Source organism: Procambarus clarkii, chromosome 26 (genome assembly GCF_040958095.1).
Source record: "Procambarus clarkii isolate CNS0578487 chromosome 26, FALCON_Pclarkii_2.0, whole genome shotgun sequence".
NCBI classification, from domain to species: domain Eukaryota; kingdom Metazoa; phylum Arthropoda; class Malacostraca; order Decapoda; family Cambaridae; genus Procambarus; species Procambarus clarkii.
In genome coordinates, this window is record NC_091175.1 from 3,975,368 (window position 1) to 3,997,362 (window position 21,995).

Below are 21,995 nucleotides of genomic sequence, written 5' to 3' on the forward strand. Positions count from 1 at the left end.
TTTCTATATAAAAACTCAGCTTCAAACAGAGTCCAATCACCTTCAATTATGCGCAAAAATAGCACTCGGCATAATATTTTAAGTTGATTTGCCTGATAGAGACTTTAGGGTCCTGGTAGTACAGTCGGGTTCGTTCCCGACTCACAATCGGGAACTACGAGAATCACCTAATGACTCTGTTCACCTAGCAGTAAGTAGGTACTCAGGAGTTAGTCAGCTTCTTGTGGGGCTTCATCTTGGGAAGGGTCAGTAGTTCGACCCCGGGGGGATGGGGAGGACCTCGATATAAACCTATATAATAAATATACTCTGGCTGTCTGTCCCCCGACACAATGGATTATTAACTTAAACTAACTATACAAGGCAATGAACGAATGAGCTCGATATTATACATTGTGGAGACTATACTCTATGAATTAGTTTAATTAGAGACGTTAGTCTTGACCAAAAATCTGTACCTCTTACTCTAAAATTACAATACCTCTTCATCAACTATTTCGACTAAAGTTCCAAGTAGGATTAAGTTCACTGGTACAGATGGAAACACCAGGTATCTCTCTATAGGTCAGTGACAAAACTACAAATCTCAATATTCTCGATTTTGGCTGCAACAAATATTTAGCCTTATACCTGCAAAGGGTTAAGACAGCACAGGATCGGAGCAAATGGAAAGACTTGCCGTGGTTGGGAAAAACTAGAGGAGTAATGTATAATAAATGGCATTTCCGGAGAAGGATTATACTATTTTTTGACAAAAACTGTTTAGTTGTTCCAGTTGCAAACAATAAGGCACATGTTTACTCTCACTCAGAATACACACAACTGATACTGCTGATATACGCACGTGTAAACAGACTTTTCATTAACGATGGAAAATCAAAATGCACAATAACCAAAAAGGACACGAGATAATACATACACAAGTAACTGGCAGATCTCCCTTTTGATTGGTAATAAAATTATAGGTAAACATTATTGCAAGGCAAACAGATAATAACGGAGAGATGATAACTGTAGGATGAAGTCGGATGTGTTCGTTAACATAGTCCACAACTTTTGCAATGTTGGAATCTTCTAGAAATTTATGAATGAATGTCAGTCCTAGCATCAGTTGTTATCCCAGCACAAGCTATTGATCCTAGCATCATTTTAGTATACTAGGAATACTATCAGAAGTGTATGTCCTAGCGGCACTCAGTTGGAGGAGGAAGCGTGTAGCTCTGCAATGAGAGAAGAAAATATATATTAATATTTTGGTTGTGGTAAACTACGACCATATAAATAATAAAGTTGAGTCTCCTGAACCAGTTGCACCTCTTCCACCTATTGCTTCTCACCTTTCACAGCAACGTGTACCATTTTTTACAAACTCCTCACTGCACCAGAGTTTTCAGACAGTATAGCAAATTAGACAATCAGCAAAACAAACTACATACCTTGTTAAGGGAAAAACGATGGAAGAAGAGTACGGTAATTTGCCAATGTCAAGATAACATGCATTAGTATCCAAGAGCATCACCAAATGGCAGCTAAAGTCAGCTTAGTGTTTGTTTCACTTGCGAGTCCGGTTGACTCACATGGCTGGCCCCAAGACGCTCTTTTGTAAAGACTATCATTGTTGTCTAACATAGGAGGAGTTAACGTTACTTGGGACATATATTGTCTCTATCTTATGGGGTGGGGGGCAGGTAGCTTCCTTAGTTTTATTTGTCATTACTTTTCACGATTGTGGTTCAGTTAAGAAGAAAGAAGATAGGAAGGATGTAGTTCGCCCTGAATGTATTTCAGATCTATCTTCCCTGACATCAGCTTGTTTCCTGTTTCTGCAGCAGAGCTATCGTCTTATAGTGTGGGCTTCAGTTGCCCCGGTGTCTGAATAATACTTGGTTCCTCAACCCAGACTTGTTGAGGGGAGATTCTAAAGGTCCTTGTGCACACAAATAATTATCAAAGAAGCCGCCAAGCCAGAAGTCAATGTAGCACCGTCTGTGTTGAAAGATTTTCAAACGGAGCATGATATCACTCAAGATGCCAATACGAAAACAGAATGGGGCCTAAGGTCAATGATATCAAGGTATCGAATTCGCCAAGGATTGTAATCAGAGACAACGACTGCTAGAGAGATTAGGAAAGGAAGACACACGAACAGCCAGAAAATCAGGGCAATCGACAAGGAGGTTTAAGGCTGGACATGGACAATGCAGTTTGGACAAGAGAGAGCAGGACGTTGTTCCATTAAGTGACCACAAGTCAGGTAGGTGTGCCTTGTGTGCATATTTTGTTTTGTTTTCAGTATATTCGTGCTTCGTCGTGCCCTGTGTAACGATGTATCTTGCTCGTTTATACGATTCCACTTCAGTGGACGATATGGATTCGTGGGATTGATATCAGTTGCACCGTCTACTTTTTCCTCGTTTGTACTTTCTTGAGTTGGCCCACGCTCTTCTTGTGTCCGGTGCGTCTGGACGTTTATTAATGAATCACCCATATAGTTCCCATTGGGATTGGGTGGCTGGTTAACCAAACATTTTTCATAATAAAGTTTTCTATGTTTTGGGATTTTCTGTATCATTTGATTCGTTAATGCAAGCAGAATTAACTCGGTTAATGCTGCTTGCAGCTTTCAGGAAAGCAAAATTTGTTATTGTTATTTGTTTATGTTGGCTGAGCCGCCCTCCAGGATGACAGCATCAGACACTTATTGTACTCCATCCAGACACCTCAAGGTTTTGGCTTTTGCAGGTCTTCAATTGTGGCCAACACTGTGGGAGGCGAGCCTCCTCTTTTTTAAGAACCCTGAAGTTTTGGTATACTGACTTGAGTTAAATTCTTAGTTTTACTGTCTGGGGCTGGGAGATCGGCTGGTATCTTTACTTGCCTCTGCCACCGCCTTTAATAAGGGATATTAAACAACCTTGGCTTCAGACTTCTGCTGTTTCTGACATATTAACGGTAGATCCTTGTGGGGTAAGTGACGGTATTGTAGAAGCCTAGTCCCTTCTTCTGAGTTCGTCCATTGTGTTTGTGAAACGATGGGAGTTCGTTTCCCATCGAATTAAACTTTCCCATCATCAAACCCCATCAAGATGCTTTCCCATTGTTATGACCCTGGGTTCCTCAGTGGAAACCAGAGGTCAAAACTGAGCTAATAAACTGCCTTTTAGTATTGAAAACGCATCACGAGGTGTACTTGTTTGTATCTTCCCTGCCAGACATATGACTATTCTTGTTTTTCAAAGAGCATTTAAGACTGATCTTGGGGTTGATTATTAAATAATAACATGGGCACCAACTATGTTTACTAATACTTTCTAATAATTTGTAAAGTAAACCTGAGTAAACTTGGTATAGGGCTGCAGTACGATTAGTTGAGCAGTCTGCCGGCAGCGAGCCAGCTGGGGGAAAGGAGACTGAGAGTCTTTCTTTTTCTGAGCTGGCGTTGGGTGGATAGGATCCTCCTACCCTTCCTCCTCGTTTCCTTATTTCTGTGTCTTGTCCAAGCTAAGTATATACTGTGTACATTATTCATTCTCTGGCATACACGTGTTCTAGGTGTATAGTAGTATACTTTGTGTGTAGTAGGTGTTTTTATAGTTTATATTACTAGTTATTCTAAAGGGGGTCCCAGTGGAACCACGTGGTCTCCCTACCCTAAGCTGACTCTAGCTTCAAGTGTTTCCATAGTAGAACTTTACCCTAGCTTGTGTTCAGTGTAAACCTTGTATCCTGTCTATGTGGACCAAGGCGTTCAACGTAAGATAGTGTGGTAAAGTAATTAATATTATTGTTATTGGTGTGAGTGTATATGGGGGTTGTTAAGGGGTTAATAAATAAGTAAGTAGTAACGGAGTATCCCTTCTTCCTCTGTGGGAGGGCTAGGATCAACCTCTAGTCTGACATGGTCTAGTAGCAAGTTATTATTACTGTGGATATGTTGACCAGACCACACACTAGAAGTTGAAGGGACGACGACGTTTCGGTCCGTCCTGGACCATTCTCAAGTCGATTGTGATGAGGAGGTAGGGTCAGGCAATAAATAGGCAAGAGAGAGCTGAGGAGGAAAGTCAGGTGTAGGGGATAGTAGTAATGAGAACTGCAGAAGGCCTATTGGCCATACGAGGCAGCTCCTATTATAACCACCGAAGGAGATAGTAATAGGAATAAGAAGAGGATAGCTAGGGAGCGTAGGAGAAGAAAAAGAACAGAAAAAGGGAGAAGAGAGAAAGAAAGATTACCTGGTTGATACCTGGTTGATGGGGTTCTGGGAGTTCTTCTACTCCCCAAGCCCGGCCCGAGGCCAGGCTCGACTTGTGAGAGTTTGGTCCACCATGCTGTTGCTTGGAGCGGCCCGCAGGCCCACATACCCACCACAGCCCGGTTGGTCCGGCACTCCTTGGAGGAATAAATCTAGTTTCCTCTTGAAAATGTCCACGGTTGTTCCGGCAATATTTCTTATGCTTGCTGGGAGGACGTTGAACAACCGCGGACCTCTGATGTTTATACAGTGTTCTCTGATTGTGCCTATGGCACCTCTGCTCTTCACTGGTTCTATTCTACATTTTCTTCCATGTCGTTCACTCCAGTACGTTGTTATTTAACTGTGTAGATTTGGTACTTGGCCCTCCAGTATCTTCCAGGTGTATATTATTTGATATCTCTCTCGTCTTCTTTCTAGTGAGTACATTTGGAGGGCTTTGAGACGATCCCAATAATTTAGGTGCTTTATTGCGTCTATGCGTGCCGTATATGTTCTATGAAGATAAATGGAAGGGGGAAAGCTTATGTTAAGTCACGTTTGTTAGAAAGATTAGAGCATTTGAGTATATACTGTGAAAGGGAAGAGTCCACAGCAACAAAGCCAGGACTCAAGTTCATGTTGGGTACATTGTGTATAAGAGCCGATTCTACAAGACGGCGTCTGTGTAGAGTAGAGGCAGGAAAGATTATTTTGGAGGAAGACCAGTCACTGGGATGATTAGAATCCCTCACATGGCAGAAGAGAGCAAGTGAGAGCAAGTTCTAGTGTGTGGTCTGGTCAACATACTTCAGCCACGTTATTGTGACTCATCGCCTGCATACTGTGGATAGTTTATTTTGGGGGCCGGGCATTTTAGTTCTCCCATATTTGATAACTCTGAATGCTACCTACTGCCCCTACACCCATGTTATAATAGATCCCCCATAGTACAGACACTCCTTTATTTAACACCCATCAAACCCCCCCCCCCCAACTTTTGTTGGGGGATCAAGGTTTTTATAAAGGGCCTTTGTACCCATCCTTCCTCCCTTTTGTGTGGAGGAGGGGTGCTAGGGTTTCAATAGAGGACATCTTTACTCCTCCTCTTTCCATTTGTGGGGGTGAAACACCATAAATTGTTTTATTTACGATATTCACTGAAACAATTAGAGTCAGTTCAGGAATTGTGTGGCGACGGTCTGTCGGTCCTTGAGAATAACAGTCACACTTTTTAATGCGCTAATGTTTACATGTTGGGTATAGGTCAGGTTGTGTCAGGTGACCTTGTCCTCTACTATACTGATACCTGCAGACAGTGTTGTGATCTTTTCCTCATACAAGCTGCGTTCTAGGTGTGATAGTTAAGAAAAAAACATCCACCTTGTGCTTTCGGTGTTTCGCGCGCCTAAGCGGTAAGACCGAAAAGTGTATACTCTTTTGACTGTCCTGACACTAATTGTAGGCGTACGTATTTAAATTTGGTATCACTGTGTTCGCAATAGAACTGTCTATAAGAACATACCTATAAAATGCCGCCAAAGCATAAGACATATCAACACCAAATAAACTATTCAGATAGATCACTTGCCGAGAGCGCCAAACAGCTACAAAATGTTTCCACTCTCTTAATGGTTGTGAAGCCCACAGTTGTGCTACAGCGTTAATTTTGGTATCACTGAAATTGCAATAAAATTATCTATACGGACATATGCATATAAATATAGATTCAATGTCGTAGTTCACCCATAACAGTGTAGCAAGCGGCCAAAGTGTTACCCGCGGCGGCATATCGGCGAAACCCGCTTTGAAAAGTGAATATTCAATTCACTGTCCTGACATTATTTTTCGATGTATGTATTTCATTTTTGTTCCAATGTGTTTGCAATAGAATGTTCTAGACGAACATAAGTATGAAAGGTCACATAAGGATGCGTTCGACCGGCAACATATATAAAAACTACGTCGATTAAACTCGTCGTGACAATAATACATTTGTTTTACCACGATGATTCACTGATATGCCGTTCTTTTTAATAAGCTGGTCGGCTATTAGAGAAAACGGAAATTTCATGGCAAACATTTGTAAACTATCCCCAAGTTGATCGGCTAATAAATGGAATTTATACAAATATTTTTTCTCGTGAGCGCGGCACGCCAACATAGTCAGGAGGAAAATTGGTGACGATGCTGTTGTCACCAAAGCGCGAAAGTGTTAGCGGTGGATCCTTGTGGGGGTAAGTGACGGTATTGTAGAAGCCTAGTCCCTTCTTCTGAATTCGTCCATTGTGTTTGTGAAACGATGGGAGTTCGTTTCCCATCGAATCAAACTTTCCCATCATCAAACCCCATCAAGATGGTTTCCCATCAACCCCCCCCCCCAACTTTTGTTGGGGGATCAAGGTTTTTATAAAGGGCTTTTGTACCCATCCTTCCTTCCTTATGTGTGGAGGAGGGGGGTTAGGGTTTCAATAGAGGACATCTCTACTCCTCCTCTTTCCCTTTGTGGGGGTGAAACACCATAAATTGTTTTATTTACGATATTCACTGAAACAATTAGTCGGTTCAGGAATTGTGTGGCGACGGTCTGTCGGTCCTTGAGAATAACAGTCACACTTTTTGATGCGCTAATGTTTACATGTTGGGTATAGGTCAGGTTGTGTCAGGTGACCTTGTCCTATACTATACTGATACCTGCAGACAGTGTTGTGATCTTTCCCTCATACAAGCTGCTGTCTAGGTGTGATAGTAAGATATTTACAGCTGTGTGCTGTTCACATTCGAGCTGTGGGTTAAAGACGCTATTACAGTGTTGGCTGCTCGTTATCTGTTGCATATTGCTAGTCCCTCGCCTTGTCTGTGGAGCTGGGATACCTTTATCAGCTGTTCGTCCCCCCAAGCTCTGTGGTCCCGGCCTCTCACCCCCCACTGGCCAGCCTTTCATCTTTGTGCTTCTTTATTACTCTCTCTTGCAGTTCAAAGTTGGTTTTCGTCACTAAGTCTGCCCGAAACGCTTTGCGTAATAGTGGCTTTAGGCATTGTATGTACTAGCTCTATTTATAAATCCATCAACTTTTGTATCTCACCCTGTATGTATGTACTTTACCTGAATAAATATTTGTATTTGTAAGGCGTTGTTGGGTATTTGCTCCGGAAAGCTACCGAAGACCAGCCCAGAAATCAAACATTTAAAGTCATGAAATTCGCTTGTTTGGGCGGCCTCGTTTGCTCCCTCTTCCTGTAGTTGTTCCCTGTGTTGTTCGGGGCTGCTTTAAGGCGGCTCGTAGTATGTTGGCATTCGGCAACCTACTTCTTCCCTTCTTTCCTGTTCTCTCTCATAATGACACCCAATTTGTCTTCGTTCACAAGTACTTCCTGGGCAGTATTTACCGATTATGAGGTTGCTCTAGGATCCCTCTCGCCACTATGAGCTCACCAGATTATTTTCCTGTGTCTGGGTGGGTGGGAACCAGTCCAGAGGTGTGACGGGTCAGTAGTGCCGGGGCCTGGCAAGCTATTTAGGCCGCCCAAAAAGGGCCATTTCGTTACATTCAACCCATAATTATACATAAGCTCTAAGAGATCTGTAAGTACAATTTCGGTCAAGCTATAACGTAGGAGTGCTATGAAAGAACACATAAATAGTTCAAAAGCTACAGAGCAAAATCAATTTGTACTGAAACTGGAAACTATTCCAGTAATAAAAATGTGATGCAATACATTTTAAATACGACAAATTTAATTATTACAAAAAATATATTCTATCGGAAAGTCAATTCAATTAATTTTTTTTTTATATTTAAGTTTTAAATATTTAGCAGAATAAAAAATAGCATTTTGTTGTTGAGGAAAGATGAGGAAGGAAAGACAACCCGGAACGATGGACTGACCTTTGAGATCTGGAACTCTGGCTGATAGTAGTCATAGAGACGCACTGTGCCGGGCTTGACCTCCTCCACCTCTATGTCTCTTATTACACGGAAGTTTGCACAAGTGTCTTTAGCAGTTAATTCTTCAATATAGAAAGCTATCTTGCTGCCATCTACGTCATATCGCTTTATATTTTTATCCTTTTTAAGAAGTTCCTTCAGATCATCTTTCTCTGGGATGTAACCGGAAATGAGATTGACCTCAATGACGGCCATATTGGACTTGCCGTCCGGGAGGCGGTAGGAGGCGCACACAGTGATGCGCTTGGTGACGCACTTCTCATCCAACACGGTGTTTGTGTTGACGGTCATGTCGAAGGCGTCACTCGCCTCAGCCTCAGGAATGTTGTACCGCAGAACAGCCTGAAACAAATTGTTAATGCAATAATTATCAGAATGCACTAAGCCTGCATGTCAATTGTTACAATATCGCAGCTCATTACTTGGCTTGCCTTTGGCCTCATACTCGCCAACTTCCACCATGAGAAGCTGGCAGTCAATACCACCTTTATGAACCTTTGGCCTCATACTCGCCAACTTCCACCATGAGAAGCTGGCAGTCAATACCACCTTTATGAACCTTTGGCCTCATACACCCTAACTTCCACCATGAGAAGCTGGCAGTCAATACCACCTTTATGAACCTTTGGCCTCGTACACGCCAACTTCCACCATGAGAAGCTGGCAGTCAATACCACCTTTATGAACATGAGAACAAGAATTAAGGACGCTGCAGAAGGACTATTGCCTTACTCGTGGCAGCTCCTGTTTATATCCACCCAACCTCATCTATCTATGTCTATCCTACGCTTGAAACAATCAAGGTATCCCACGTGTATAATGTAACCCTGGTAATTTGTTCCACAAATCAACAACTCTGTTTTCAAACTAGTATTTACCCAGGTCTTTTATGAATTTAAACCCATTCAATTTATATCCATTATTTCGTGTTCTATTTTGCGTTGATATATTTAATAGCTTATTACAATCCTCCTTGTTATGCCCATTCATTTCTGTCACTCTTAACTCTTCACTTTTGTACAGAATGTAAACTAAGTTTTTCAACCTTTCTTAATATGGAATGTTTCTAGTTTGTGGGATAAACTTAGTTATCCTTCGCTGAACTCGTTCTAGTGAATTGATGTTAATCCTAAACTATGGAGACCAAAACTGTACTGCATAAATCATACATTTATATACAAATTGTTTGGCTTTAAATTTCTACTAATCATGACCCCCCCCTCAACCCAGATATTCTTTGTAATAAACTGCTTAAAATAAACAAGACAAGAGTGAAAGTAATTTAGCGAAACATGGTCTGTTCTTAGTGAAACTACATTGTGTTTCATTTATTAATCCATGTCTTTAAAGACGAACAAATGAATTTTGTGACTATCAGTTCAAGCAATGTACCTACAACGAATATTAAGCTAATTGGACAATGATCTCTTGCAATGTCCATTGCAAGAAATCTATTTCCATTCTTGAATATGAGAACTACATAAGCAACCCTCCCCGGCTCCTGAACTCTGCTAGACTCTAACCATTTATTCAATAAGCAAGATAGGGGCTCTGCAAGCTCTTTTACAAGCTCTGGCAAACACTATTCTGGCCCTGGGGACTTTAATATCTTCAATGTTTGTTTATTAATTTGCTCATTGATTACCACTTAACCAGTTAATTTGTACATAATTACTAATTGCAGTAGCAAGTTGGAATATAAACAACAATGTTAACAAAAATTGCACAACCGCTGTGAATTTGAGCTGCCGCTAGAAGACAAGGGAAGGGAATTATCAGGAGAAAGCGCCAAACCATTACGACTATATAGCACTGGGAAGGGGTCAGGATAAGGATTTGGGATGGGACAGGGGGGGGGGGAAGGAATGGTGCCCAACCAATTGGACGGTCAGGGATTGAACGCCGACCTGCATGAAGCAAGATAACAAGATATTTGTATATAAATGAAGTGAGTTCTGCTGGAACGATTCCTGCTGAACCGTTCCAGCAGAGCGGTTCGTAAACGGTTCCTGCTATAAAACAGGAGAGGTAGATGATTTTAAGTTAAACATTAAGTAATGATTTACACAAGAACACGATCAAAGCTGTAGGATAAAGTGGAAGAAATATTGCATAGAAGGAGAGGGATTAAAGTAAGGTCATTCTAATATCCCGTAGGAAGCCCGCAGTTCACCCGAAAAGTAAGTCAACGGAGGGAGCGCCGGTGAAGGAAGGAAGGGAATTTTGGTTGTGGGTGATTCCCAGGTGAGGTATTTGGGTAGAACATTTTGTGCCCGGGATGGAGGGAACAAGTTATGGTCTTGATATCCGGAAGCAGGAATAGAGGATATTGTAAACAATATGAATGATATTAAGGCCGGAAATGGGAACCAACCCGTTGCTTGTATCAGTGCTGGTGGCAAGGAAGTAGAATGAGTTAGGAGTGAGGCACTAATGCAGAGGTTTAAGACCTGAAAATTAGTTAGGAGCAAGGGAGGGATTCATTAATGAGGGTAATGAAACACAAAGAGCTCACTCTCCTGTGAACGGACTCGAACCTTGGAAAGCCAGGTGTTTGCGCACCTTGACATGACCAGCACTCTACCTCTAGACCACGGCAGATCGTTAAAAGAGGTTCAATGTCGGGAGTATTTCCACAACAGAAGAGTGAGCTTTTATGCTCTCCCATTTCCCCATATATCTATCGCTGTGAGCACACAGCCACAGACATACGCACACGCAACCAAAGACATATGCACACCCATATGACAGCAGCGTACTCTACACTGGCAAAAGTTATAACATCATTCAGAAACCTAAGCGAGAAGGCTTTTAGGGCACTTTTTACTGTCTACGTTATCTTGAGGTTATCTTGAGATGATTTCAGGGCTTAGTGTCCCCGCGGCCCGGACCTCGACCAGGCCTCCACCCCCAGGAAGCAGCCCGTAGCAGCTGTCTAACACCTAGGTACCTATTCACTGCTAGGTAACAGGGGGCATCAGGGTGAAAGAAACATTTTGCCCATTTGTCGCTGCCTCCACCGGGGATCGAACCCGGAACCTCAGGACTACGAATCCGAAGCGAAGTCCACCCAGCTGTCAGGCGCCCCATTGGTACGTGAGACCAATCTTAGAGTATGCAATGCCATCATGGAGTCCCCACCTGAAGAAACACGTAAGGTAACTGGAAAAGATTCAGAAGTTTGCGACGAGGCTGGTCCCAGCGTTAAGAGGAATGGGGTATAAAGAGCGGCTGAAGGAACTGAGCCTTACGACCCTAGAAAAAAGAAGGGAGAAGGGGGATACGATAGGAACGTAGAAAATACTTAGGGGAATTAACAAAGTGGAAATAGATGAAATGTTCACACGTAATAGTTACAGAACGAGGGGACATGGGTGGAAGCTGGAAAATCAGATGAGTCACAGAGATGTTAGGAAGTATACTTTTAGCATGGGAATAATGGAAAAATGGAATGTACTTAAGGAGCAGGTTGTGGAAGCAAACTGTATTCATAATTTTAACACTAGGTATGATAGGGAAATGGGACAGAAGTCATTGCTGTAAACAACCGATGGCTAGAAAGGCGGGATCCAAGAGTCAATACTCGATCCTGCAGGCACAAATAGGTGAGCACAAATAGGTGAGTACAAGTAGGTGAGTATAAATAGGTGAGTACACACGCACACACAGCCAAAGACATACGCTCACACAGCCATAGACATACGCACACCCAATCACAGTCATATACACACGCAGCCACATACACTTTAAACCAGGTAAATGTAAGGTAATGAAACTAGGGGGAGAAAATAGGAGACCAGACACATGATACAGAATGGGAGATGAAGTCCTTCATGAAACGGACAGAAAGATCTAGGAGTTGATATCACACCAAACCTGTCTCCTGAAGCCCACATCAAAAGAATAACATCGGCAGCGTATGCGAGGTTGGCTAACATCAGAACTGCCTTCAGAAACTTGTGTAAGGACTCTTTCAGAACCTTGTATACTACATATGTAAGTCCAATCCTGAAGTATGCGGCCCCAGCATGGAGCATGCACCTTGGATGAAACTGGAAAAAGTTCAGAGGTATGTCACTAGACTAATCCGAGAACTAAGAGGCATGAGTTACGAGGAAAGGCTGAGGGAACTGCACCTCACGTCGCTGGAAGACAGACAAGCTCGGGGAGACATGATCACCACATACAAGATTCTAAGGGGAATTGACCGGGTAGACAAAGATAGATTATTTAACATGGGATGGTACACGCACAAGGGGACACAGGTGGAAGCTGAGTACCCAAATGAGCCACAGAGACATTAGAAAGAACTTTTTCAGTGTCAGAGTAGTTAGTAAATAAAAGCATTAGGCAGTGATGTGGTGGAGGCTGACTCCATACACAGTTTCAAATGTAGATATGATAGAGCCCAGTAGGCTCAGGAATTTGTACACCAGTTGACTGGCGGTTGAGAGGCGGGACCGAAGAGCCAAAGCTCAACCCCCGTAAGCACAACTAGGTGAGTACATCTCTCGCGGGGGCCCGATAGCTGAGTAGACAGCGCTCTGGACTCGTAATTCTAGGGTCAGGGTTCGATCCCCAGTGATGGCAGAAACAAATGGCAAAGTTTCTTTCATCCTGATTCCAATGTTACCTAGCAGCAAATAGGTACCTGGGAGTTAGACAGCTGCTACGGGCTGCTTCCTGTGTGTGTGTGTGTGTCTGTGTGTGTGTGTGTGTGTGTGTGTGTGTGTGTGTGTGTACTCACCTAGTTGTGCTTGCAGGGGTTGAGCTCTGGCTCTTTGGTCCCGCCTCTCAACCGTCAGTCAACAGGTGTACAGGTTCCTGAGCCTATTGGTCTCTATCATATCTACACTTGACACTGTGTATGGAGTCAGCCTCCACCACATCGCTTCCTATTGCATTCCATTTGTCAACCACTCTGACACTAAAAAAGTTCTTTCTAATATCTCTGTGGCTCATTTGGGCACTCAGTTTCCACCTGTGTCCCCTAGTGCGTGTGCCCCTTGTGTTAAACAGCCTGTCTTCATCAACCCTGTCGATTTCCTTGAGAATCTTGAATATGGTGATCATGTCCCCCCTAACTCTTCTGTCTTCCAACGAAGTGAGGTTTAATTCCCGTAGTCTCTCCTCGCAGCTCATACCTCTCAGCTCGAGTACTAGTCTGGTGGCAAACCTTTGAACCTTTTCCTGTTTAGTCTTATGCTTGACTAGATATGGACTCCAAGCTGGAGCCGCATACACCAGGATTGGTTTGACATATGTGGTATATAATGTTCTGAAAGATTCCTTACACAAGTGTCTAAAGGCCGTTCTTATGTTAGCCAACCTGGCATATGCTGCTGTTGTTATCCTCTTTATATGCGCTTCAGGGGACAGGTCTGGCGTGACATCAACCCCCAGGTCTTTCTCTCTCTCTGACTCTTGAAGTATTTCATCTCCCAAGTGATACCTTGTATCTGGTCTCCTGCTTCCTACCCCTATCTTCAATACATTACATTTGCTTGGATTAAACTCTAACATCCATTTGTTCAACCATTCCTGCAGCTTGTCCAGGTCTTCTTGAAGCCTCAAGCTGTCCTCTTCTGTCTTAATCCTTCTCATAATTTTGGCGTCGTCAGCAAACATTGAGAGGAATGAGTCTATACCATCTGGGAGATCATTTACGTATATCAGAAACAGGATAGGTCCAAGTACAGAGCCCTGTGAGACTCCACTGGTGACTTCACGCCATTCTGAGGTCTCACCCCTCACTATAACTCTCTGTTTCCTATTGCTTAGGTACTCCCTTATCCACTGGAGCGACTTACCAGTTACTCCTGCCTGTTTCTCCAGCTTATGCATCAACCTTTTATGGGGTACTGTGTCAAAGGCTTTCCGACAGTCCAAAAAAATGCAGTCCACCCATCCTTCTCTTTCTTGCTTAATCTTTGTCACCTGATCATAGAATTCTATCAAGCCTGTAAGGCAAGATTTACCCTCCCTGAACCCATGTTGATGGGTTGTCAAGAAGTCTCTTCTCTCCAGATGTGTTATTAGGTTTTTTCTCACAATCTTCTCCATCACCTTGCATGGTATACAAGTTAAGGACACTGGCCTGTAGTTCAGTGCCTCTTGTCTGTCACCCTTTTTAAATATTGGTACTACATTAGCAGTTTTCCATACTTCTGGTAGGTCTCCCGTTTCCAGTGACCTACTATACACTATGGAGAGTGGCAAGCAAAGTGCTCCTGCACACTCTTTCAATACCCATGGTGAGATTCCATCCAGCCCAACAGCTTTTCTCACATCCAGCTCCAATAGGTGCTTCTTGACCACATCTCTTGTAATTTCGAACCTTTCCAAGGTCACCTGGTTTGCTGCCACCTCTCCTAGCGCCGTGACTTCTCCCTGTTCTATTGTAAAGACCTCCTGGGACCTTTTGTTGAGTTCTTCACACACCTCTTTGTCATTCTCTGTGTACCTGTCCTCGCCCACCCTAAGTTTCATTACCTGTTCCTTCACTGTTGTCTTCCTCCTGATGTGACTGTGTAGTAGCTTTGGTTCGGTCTTGGCTTTATTAGCTATATCATTTTCATACCTTTTCTCAGCTGCTATTCTCACACTAACATACTCGTTCCTGGTTCTCTGGTATCTCTCTCTACTTTCTGTGTGTGTGTGTGTGTGTGTGTGTGTGTGTGTGTGTGTGTGTGTGTGTGTGTGTGTGTGTGTGTGTGTGTGTGTGTGCGTGTGTGTGTGTGTGTGTGTGTGTATACTTACCTAGTTGTACTCACCTAGTTGTGTCTGCAGGATCGAGCATTGACTCTTGGATCCCGCCTTTCGAGCATCGGTTGTTTACAGCAATGACTCCTGTCCCATTTCCCTATCATACCTGGTTTTAAAATTATGAATAGTATTTGCTTCCACAACCTGTTCCTGAAGTGCATTCCATTTTCCCACTACTCTCACGCTAAAAGAAAACTTCCTAACATCTCTGTGTCTCATCTGAGTTTCAAGCTTCCATCCATGTTTCCTCGTTCTGTTACTATTCCGTGTGAACATTTCGTCTATGTCCACTCTGTCAATCCCTCTGAGTATCTTATACGTTCCTATCATGTCCCCCCTTTCCCTTCTTCTTTCTAGTGTCGTAAGGCACAGTTCCCTCAGGCGCTCCTCATACCCCATCCCTCGTAGCTCTGGGACGAGTCTCGTTGCAAACCTCTGAACCTTTTCCAGTTTCATTATATGCTTCTTCAGATGGGGACTCATTGATGAGGCGGCATACTCTAAGACTGGCCTCACGTAGGCAGTGTAAAGCGCCCTAAATGCCTCCTTACTTAGGTTTCTGAATGATGTTCTAACTTTTGCCAGTGTAGAGTACGCTGCTGTCGTTATCCTATTTGTATGTGCCTCAGGAGATAGATTAGGTGTTACGTCCACCCCCAGGTCTCTTTCACGTGTCGTCACAGGTAGGCTGTTCCCCTTCATTGTGTACTGTCCCTTTGGTCTCTTATATCCTAGTCCCATTTCCATAACTTTACATTTGCTCGTGTTGAATTCCAGTAGCCATTTCTCTGACCATCTCTGCAACCTGTTAGGTAGTTCCTTATCCATGCTAGGACCTTTCCCCCCACCCCCGCCTGCCTCTCGAGCTTGACCAGCAGTCTCATGTGCGGTACTGTATCAAAGGCTTTTTGGCAGTCCAGAAATATGCAGTCTGCCCAACCATTTCTTTCCTGTCTTATCCTCGTTTTTTTATCATAGAATTCCAGAAGGTTTGTTAGGTACGATTTCCCTGTCCAGAACCCATGTTGATGTTTGTTCACAAACCTAATGTTCTCCAGGTGTGCAACCAGTCGTAGCCTAATTATTCTTTTCAGTATTTTACAGGGGATGCTTGTCAGTGATACAGGTCTATAGTTAAGTGCCTCCTCCCTATCACCTTTCTTGAAGATCGGCACGACATTTGCCTTCTTCCAGCAACTGGGCAATTCTCCTGACATGTGTGTGTGTGTGTGTGTGTGTGTGTGTGTGTGTGTGTGTGTGTGTGTGTGTGTGTGTGTGTGTGTGTGTGTGTGTGTGTGTGTGTGTGTGTGTGTCTGTGTGTGTGTGTGTGTACTCACCTAATTGTACTTACCTAATTGTGCTTGCGGGGGTTGAACTCTGGCTCTTTAGACCCGCCTCTCAACCGTCAATCAACAGGTGTACAGGTTCCTTAGCCTATTGGACTCTATCATATCTACACTTGAAACTGTGTATGGAGTCAGCCTCTACCACATCACTTCCTAATGCATTCCATTTGTCACCCACTCTGACACTCAGTTTTCACCTGTGTCCCCTTGTTTGTGTACCACCTGTGTTAAAAAGTTTATCCTTAGCTACCCTGTCAATTTCCCTGAGGATTTTGTAGGTAGTGATCATGTCTCCCCTTACTCCTCTGTGTGTGTGTGTGTGTGCGTGTGTGTGTGTGTGTGTGTGTGTGTGTGTGTGTGTGTGTGTGTGTGTGTGTGTGTGTGTGTGTGTGTGTGTGTGTGTGTGTGTGTGTGTGTGTGTGTGTGTGTGTGTGTGTGTGTGTGTGTGTGTGAGTGTGTGTGTGTGTGTGTGTGATAAAATTAGTAGTTTGTAACAGTTGATTGATTGACAGTTGAGAGGTGGGCCGAAAGAGCAGAGCTCATCCCCCGCAAACACAACTAGATGAATACACACACGCAGCCACAGACATACGCACACAGAGCGACAGACACACGCACAGACATACACTCACACAGCGACAGATTTACGCACACACAGCGACAGACACATGCACACACATACTCACACACAGCCACAGACACACGTACACAGACACACTATCACTGACAAGCATCCCCTGCAAAAAACTTGCAAGAATAATTAGGCAAAGACTTGTTGAGCACCTGGAGAACATTGGGTTTGTAAACAAGCACCAACATGGGTTCTGGACAGGTAAATCATGCCTAACAAAACTTTTAGAATTCTATGACAAAGTAACAAGGATAAGGCAGTACAGAGAAGGCTGTGCAGACTGCATATTTCTTGACTGCCAAAAGGCCTTTGATACAGTACCGCACATGAGACTGCTATACAAACTTGAGAGGCAGGGAGGAGTAAGCGGATAGGCCCTAGCATGGGTGAGGAACTACCTAACAGGAAGGAGCCAAAGGGTAATGGTAAGGGGCGAAAAGTCGGACTGGCGAACAGTAACGAGTGGAGTACCTCAAGGATCGGTGCTGGGCCCAATCCTCTTTCTAATTTACGTAAATGATATGTTTACAAGAGTGGAATCCTACATGTCTGTGTTTGCGGATGACGCAAAAGTAATGAGAAGAGTTGTGACAGATGACGATTGTAGGATCCTCCAAGAGGACTTAAACAGGTTGCAGAGATGGTCAGGGAAATGGCTACTGGAGTTCAACACTAGTAAATGTAAAGTTATGGAAATGGGATCAGGTGATAGGCGACCAAAGGGACAGTACACAATGAAGGAGAACTGCCTACCTGTAACGATTCGAGAAAGAGACCTGGGAGTGGATGTGACACCTAATCTAACTCCTGAGGTACATATAAATAGGATAACGACAGCAGCGTACTCTACACTGGCGAAAATTAGAACTTCATTCAGAAACCTAAGTGAGGAGGCTTTTAGGGTGCTTTACACTGCCTACGTGAGACCAGTCTTAGAGTATGCCGCGCCATCATGGAGCCCCCGCCTGAAGAAACACATAAAGAAACTAGAGAAGGTTCAGAGGTTTGCGACGAGGTTTGTCCCAGAGTTTCGAGGGATGGGATATGAGGAGCGTCCGAGGGAACTGAACCTTACGACACAAGAGAAAAGAAGGGAAAGAGGAGATATGATAGGAACATATAAAATACTCAGGGGAATTGACAAAGTGGAAATAGATGAAATGTTCACACATAATAATAACAGAACAAGGGGACATGGGTGGAAACTGGAAACTCAGATGAGTCACAGAGATGTTAGGAAGTTTCCTTTTAGCGTGAGAGTAGTGGAAAAATGGAATACACTTGGGGAACAGGTTGTGCAAGCAAACTCTATTCATACTTTTAAAAATAGGTATGATAGCGAAATGGGACAGTAGTCATTGCTGTAAACAACCGATGGCTGGAAAAGCGGGATCCAAGAGTCAATGCTCGATCCCGCAAGCACAAATAGGTGAGTACATGCACACACATACACTCACACAGCGGCAGACACATGCACACACAGCCACAGACACACGTACACAGACACACGTACACACATACACTCACACAGCGACTGACACACGTACACACACATACACTCACACAGCGACAGACACACACACACACAACCACAGACACACGTACACACGCACTGACACACACTCACACAGCGACAGACACACAGCCACAGATACACGTACACAGACACGCTCACACACATACACTCACACAGCGACAGACACACGCACACACAACCACAGACACACGTACACACGCACTGACATACACTAACACAGCGACAGACACACACACACACATACGCACACACAACCACAGACACACGTACACACACATACACTCACACAGCCACAGTACCTGGGTATTAGTCAGCTGTCACGGGCTACTTCCTGGGGGTGGAGGCCTGGTCGAGGACCGGGCCGCGGGGACACTAAAGCCCCGAAATCATCTCAAGATAACCTGACACACGCACACACAACCACAGACACACGTACACACGCTCAGACATACACTCACACAGTGACAGACACACGCACACACATATACTCACACAGCCACAGACACATGCACACACACATATACTCACACAGCCACAGACACACGCACACACACATACACTCACCTCGTAGGGCGACAGGGCCTCGTAGCCTGGTGGATAGCGCGCAGGATTCGTAATTCTGTGGCGCGGGCTCGATTCCCGCACGAGGCAGAAACAAATGGGCAAAGTTTCTTTCACCCTGAATGCCCCTCCCAGCAAACAATTTTAGGTTGCCACAACATATCTGGAAAGTATTTGAAAGGATTGGAAACGTTTGTTTTATCGTATTAGATACGATATTGTGTGTGGACTTAAATAGGTTTCCAAAACTTATAACCAAGACATATGTATATAACACTAATTTGAGATGTTGTGGCAACTTTACACTCCTAACATGAGTCATTCATAATCCATTCATACACCAATATGAATCTCTTGTGAAAGGTTTGAGCCTTATCTGAACCCTTTTCACATCTTTGTGTTTAAAGTTAAATTTCTTGAAATTAAATTATATTATTTTATATTATATTATATTATTTTTATTATATTTTATTTTATAATGTATTATTATTTTTCTTATATTTTTTTATATTATATTATTGTTTTCAATTTAAATATTAAAACCAATTTAAGGGTAAAAAAATCAAATAATTTATATTTCTTTTATTATTTACTAACAAATCAGCAAAAATACAAAAACATATGACCTATATAATTATATATATAATATATATATAAATAATATATATAAATAATTTATATAATATATATATATATATATATATATATATATATATATATATATATATATATATATATATATATATATATATATATATAAATATATAAATAATATATTTATATATAAATAATATATTTACATATAAATAATATATTTACATATAAATAATATATTTATATAAAAATAATATATTTATATATAACTAATATATTTATATATAAATAATATATTTATATATAAATAATATATTTATATATAAATAATATATTTATATATAAATAATATATTTATATATAATATATTTATATATAAATAATATATTTATATATAAATAATATATAACTGAAAACTCACACCCCAGAAGTGACTCGAACCCATACTCCCACAACTGGTATGTACAGGGACGCCTTAATCCACTTGACCATCACGACCGGACATAAGGAAGTGATAGCCGAGGCTATATGAACCACTTCCCCGCCGGCACTCGGATGGTAATCTTGGGCATAGCATTTTATCAAATCACCTCATTCTTTGGGGCACACGTGAGGAACACAAATGCAAACAAGCCTGAATGGTCCCCAGGACTATATACAACTGAAAACTCACACCCCAGAAGTGACTCGAACCCATACTCCCACAACTGGTATGTACAGGGACGCCTTAATCCGCTTGACCATCACGACCGGACATAAGGAAGTGATAGCCGAGGCTATATGAACCACTTCCCCGCCGGCACTCGGATGGTAATCTTGGGCATAGCATTTTATCAAATCACCTCATTCTTTGGGGCACACGTGAGGAACACAAATGCAAACAAGCCTGAATGGTCCCCAGGACTATATACAACTGAAAACTCACACCCCAGAAGTGACTCGAACCCATACTCCCACAACTGGTATGTACAGGGACGCCTTAATCCGCTTGACCATCACGACCGGACATAAGGAAGTGATAGCCGAGGCTATATGAACCACTTCCCCGCCGGCACTCGGATGGTAATCTTGGGCATAGCATTTTATCAAATCACCTCATTCTTTGGGGCACACGTGAGGAACACAAATGCAAACAAGCCTGAATGGTCCCCAGGACTATATACAACTGAAAACTCACACCCCAGAAGTGACTCGAACCCATACTCCCACAACTGGTATGTACAGGGACGCCTTAATCCGCTTGACCATCACGACCGGACATAAGGAAGTGATAGCCGAGGCTATATGAACCACTTCCTAAAATGCTATGCCCAAGATTAAAATGCTATGCCCAAGATTACCATCCGAGTGCCGGCGGGGAAGTGGTTCATATAGCCTCGGCTATCACTTCCTTATGTCCGGTCGTGATGGTCAAGCGGATTAAGGCGTCCCTGTACATACCAGTTGTGGGAGTATGGGTTCGAGTCACTTCTGGGGTGTGAGTTTTCAGTTGTATATAGTCCTGGGGACCATTCAGGCTTGTTTGCATTTGTGTTCCTCACGTGTGCCCCAAAGAATGAGGTGATTTGATAAAATGCTATGTCCAAGATTACCATCCGAGTGCCGGCGGGGAAGTGGTTCATATAGCCTCGGCTATCACTTCCTTATGTCCGGTCGTGATGGTCAAGCGGATTAAGGCGTCCCTGTACATACCAGTTGTGGGAGTATGGGTTCGAGTCACTTCTGGGGTGTGAGTTTTCAGTTGTATATAGTCCTGGGGACCATTCAGGCTTGTTTGCATTTGTGTTCCTCACGTGTGCCCCAAAGAATGAGGTGATTTGATAAAATGCTATGCCCAAGATTACCATCCGAGTGCCGGCGGGGAAGTGGTTCATATAGCCTCGGCTATCACTTCCTTATGTCCGGTCGTGATGGTCAAGCGGATTAAGGCGTCCCTGTACATACCAGTTGTGGGAGTATGGGTTCGAGTCACTTCTGGGGTGTGAGTTTTCAGTTGTATATAGTCCTGGGGACCATTCAGGCTTGTTTGCATTTGTGTTCCTCACGTGTGCCCCAAAGAATGAGGTGATTTGATAAAATGCTATGCCCAAGATTACCATCCGAGTGCCGGCGGGGAAGTGGTTCATATAGCCTCGGCTATCACTTCCTTATGTCCGGTCGTGATGGTCAAGTGGATTAAGGCGTCCCTGTACATACCAGTTGTGGGAGTATGGGTTCGAGTCACTTCTGGGGTGTGAGTTTTCAGTTGTATATAGTCCTGGGGACCATTCAGGCTTGTTTGCATTTGTGTTCCTCACGTGTGCCCCAAAGAATGAGGTGATTTGATAAAATGCTATGCCCAAGATTACCATCCGAGTGCCGGCGGGGAAGTGGTTCA

At 43.2% G+C, this 21,995-nt stretch overlaps 1 protein-coding gene across 1 annotated transcript; it reads right to left on the reverse strand.

Moving 5' to 3' along the window:
- Positions 1-1,090: 1,090 nt before the first annotated feature.
- LOC138368690 (alpha-1-macroglobulin-like) lies at positions 1,091-8,691 on the reverse strand. The gene is made up of 3 exons (XM_069331409.1): positions 8,616-8,691; positions 8,125-8,570; positions 1,091-1,220 (listed from the first exon to the last, which is right to left on the reverse strand). The coding sequence occupies exons 1-3, from the start codon at positions 8,689-8,691 to the stop codon at positions 1,185-1,187; spliced, it is 558 nt and encodes a 185-aa protein (XP_069187510.1). The 3' UTR covers positions 1,091-1,184.
- Positions 8,692-21,995: the final 13,304 nt, after the last annotated feature.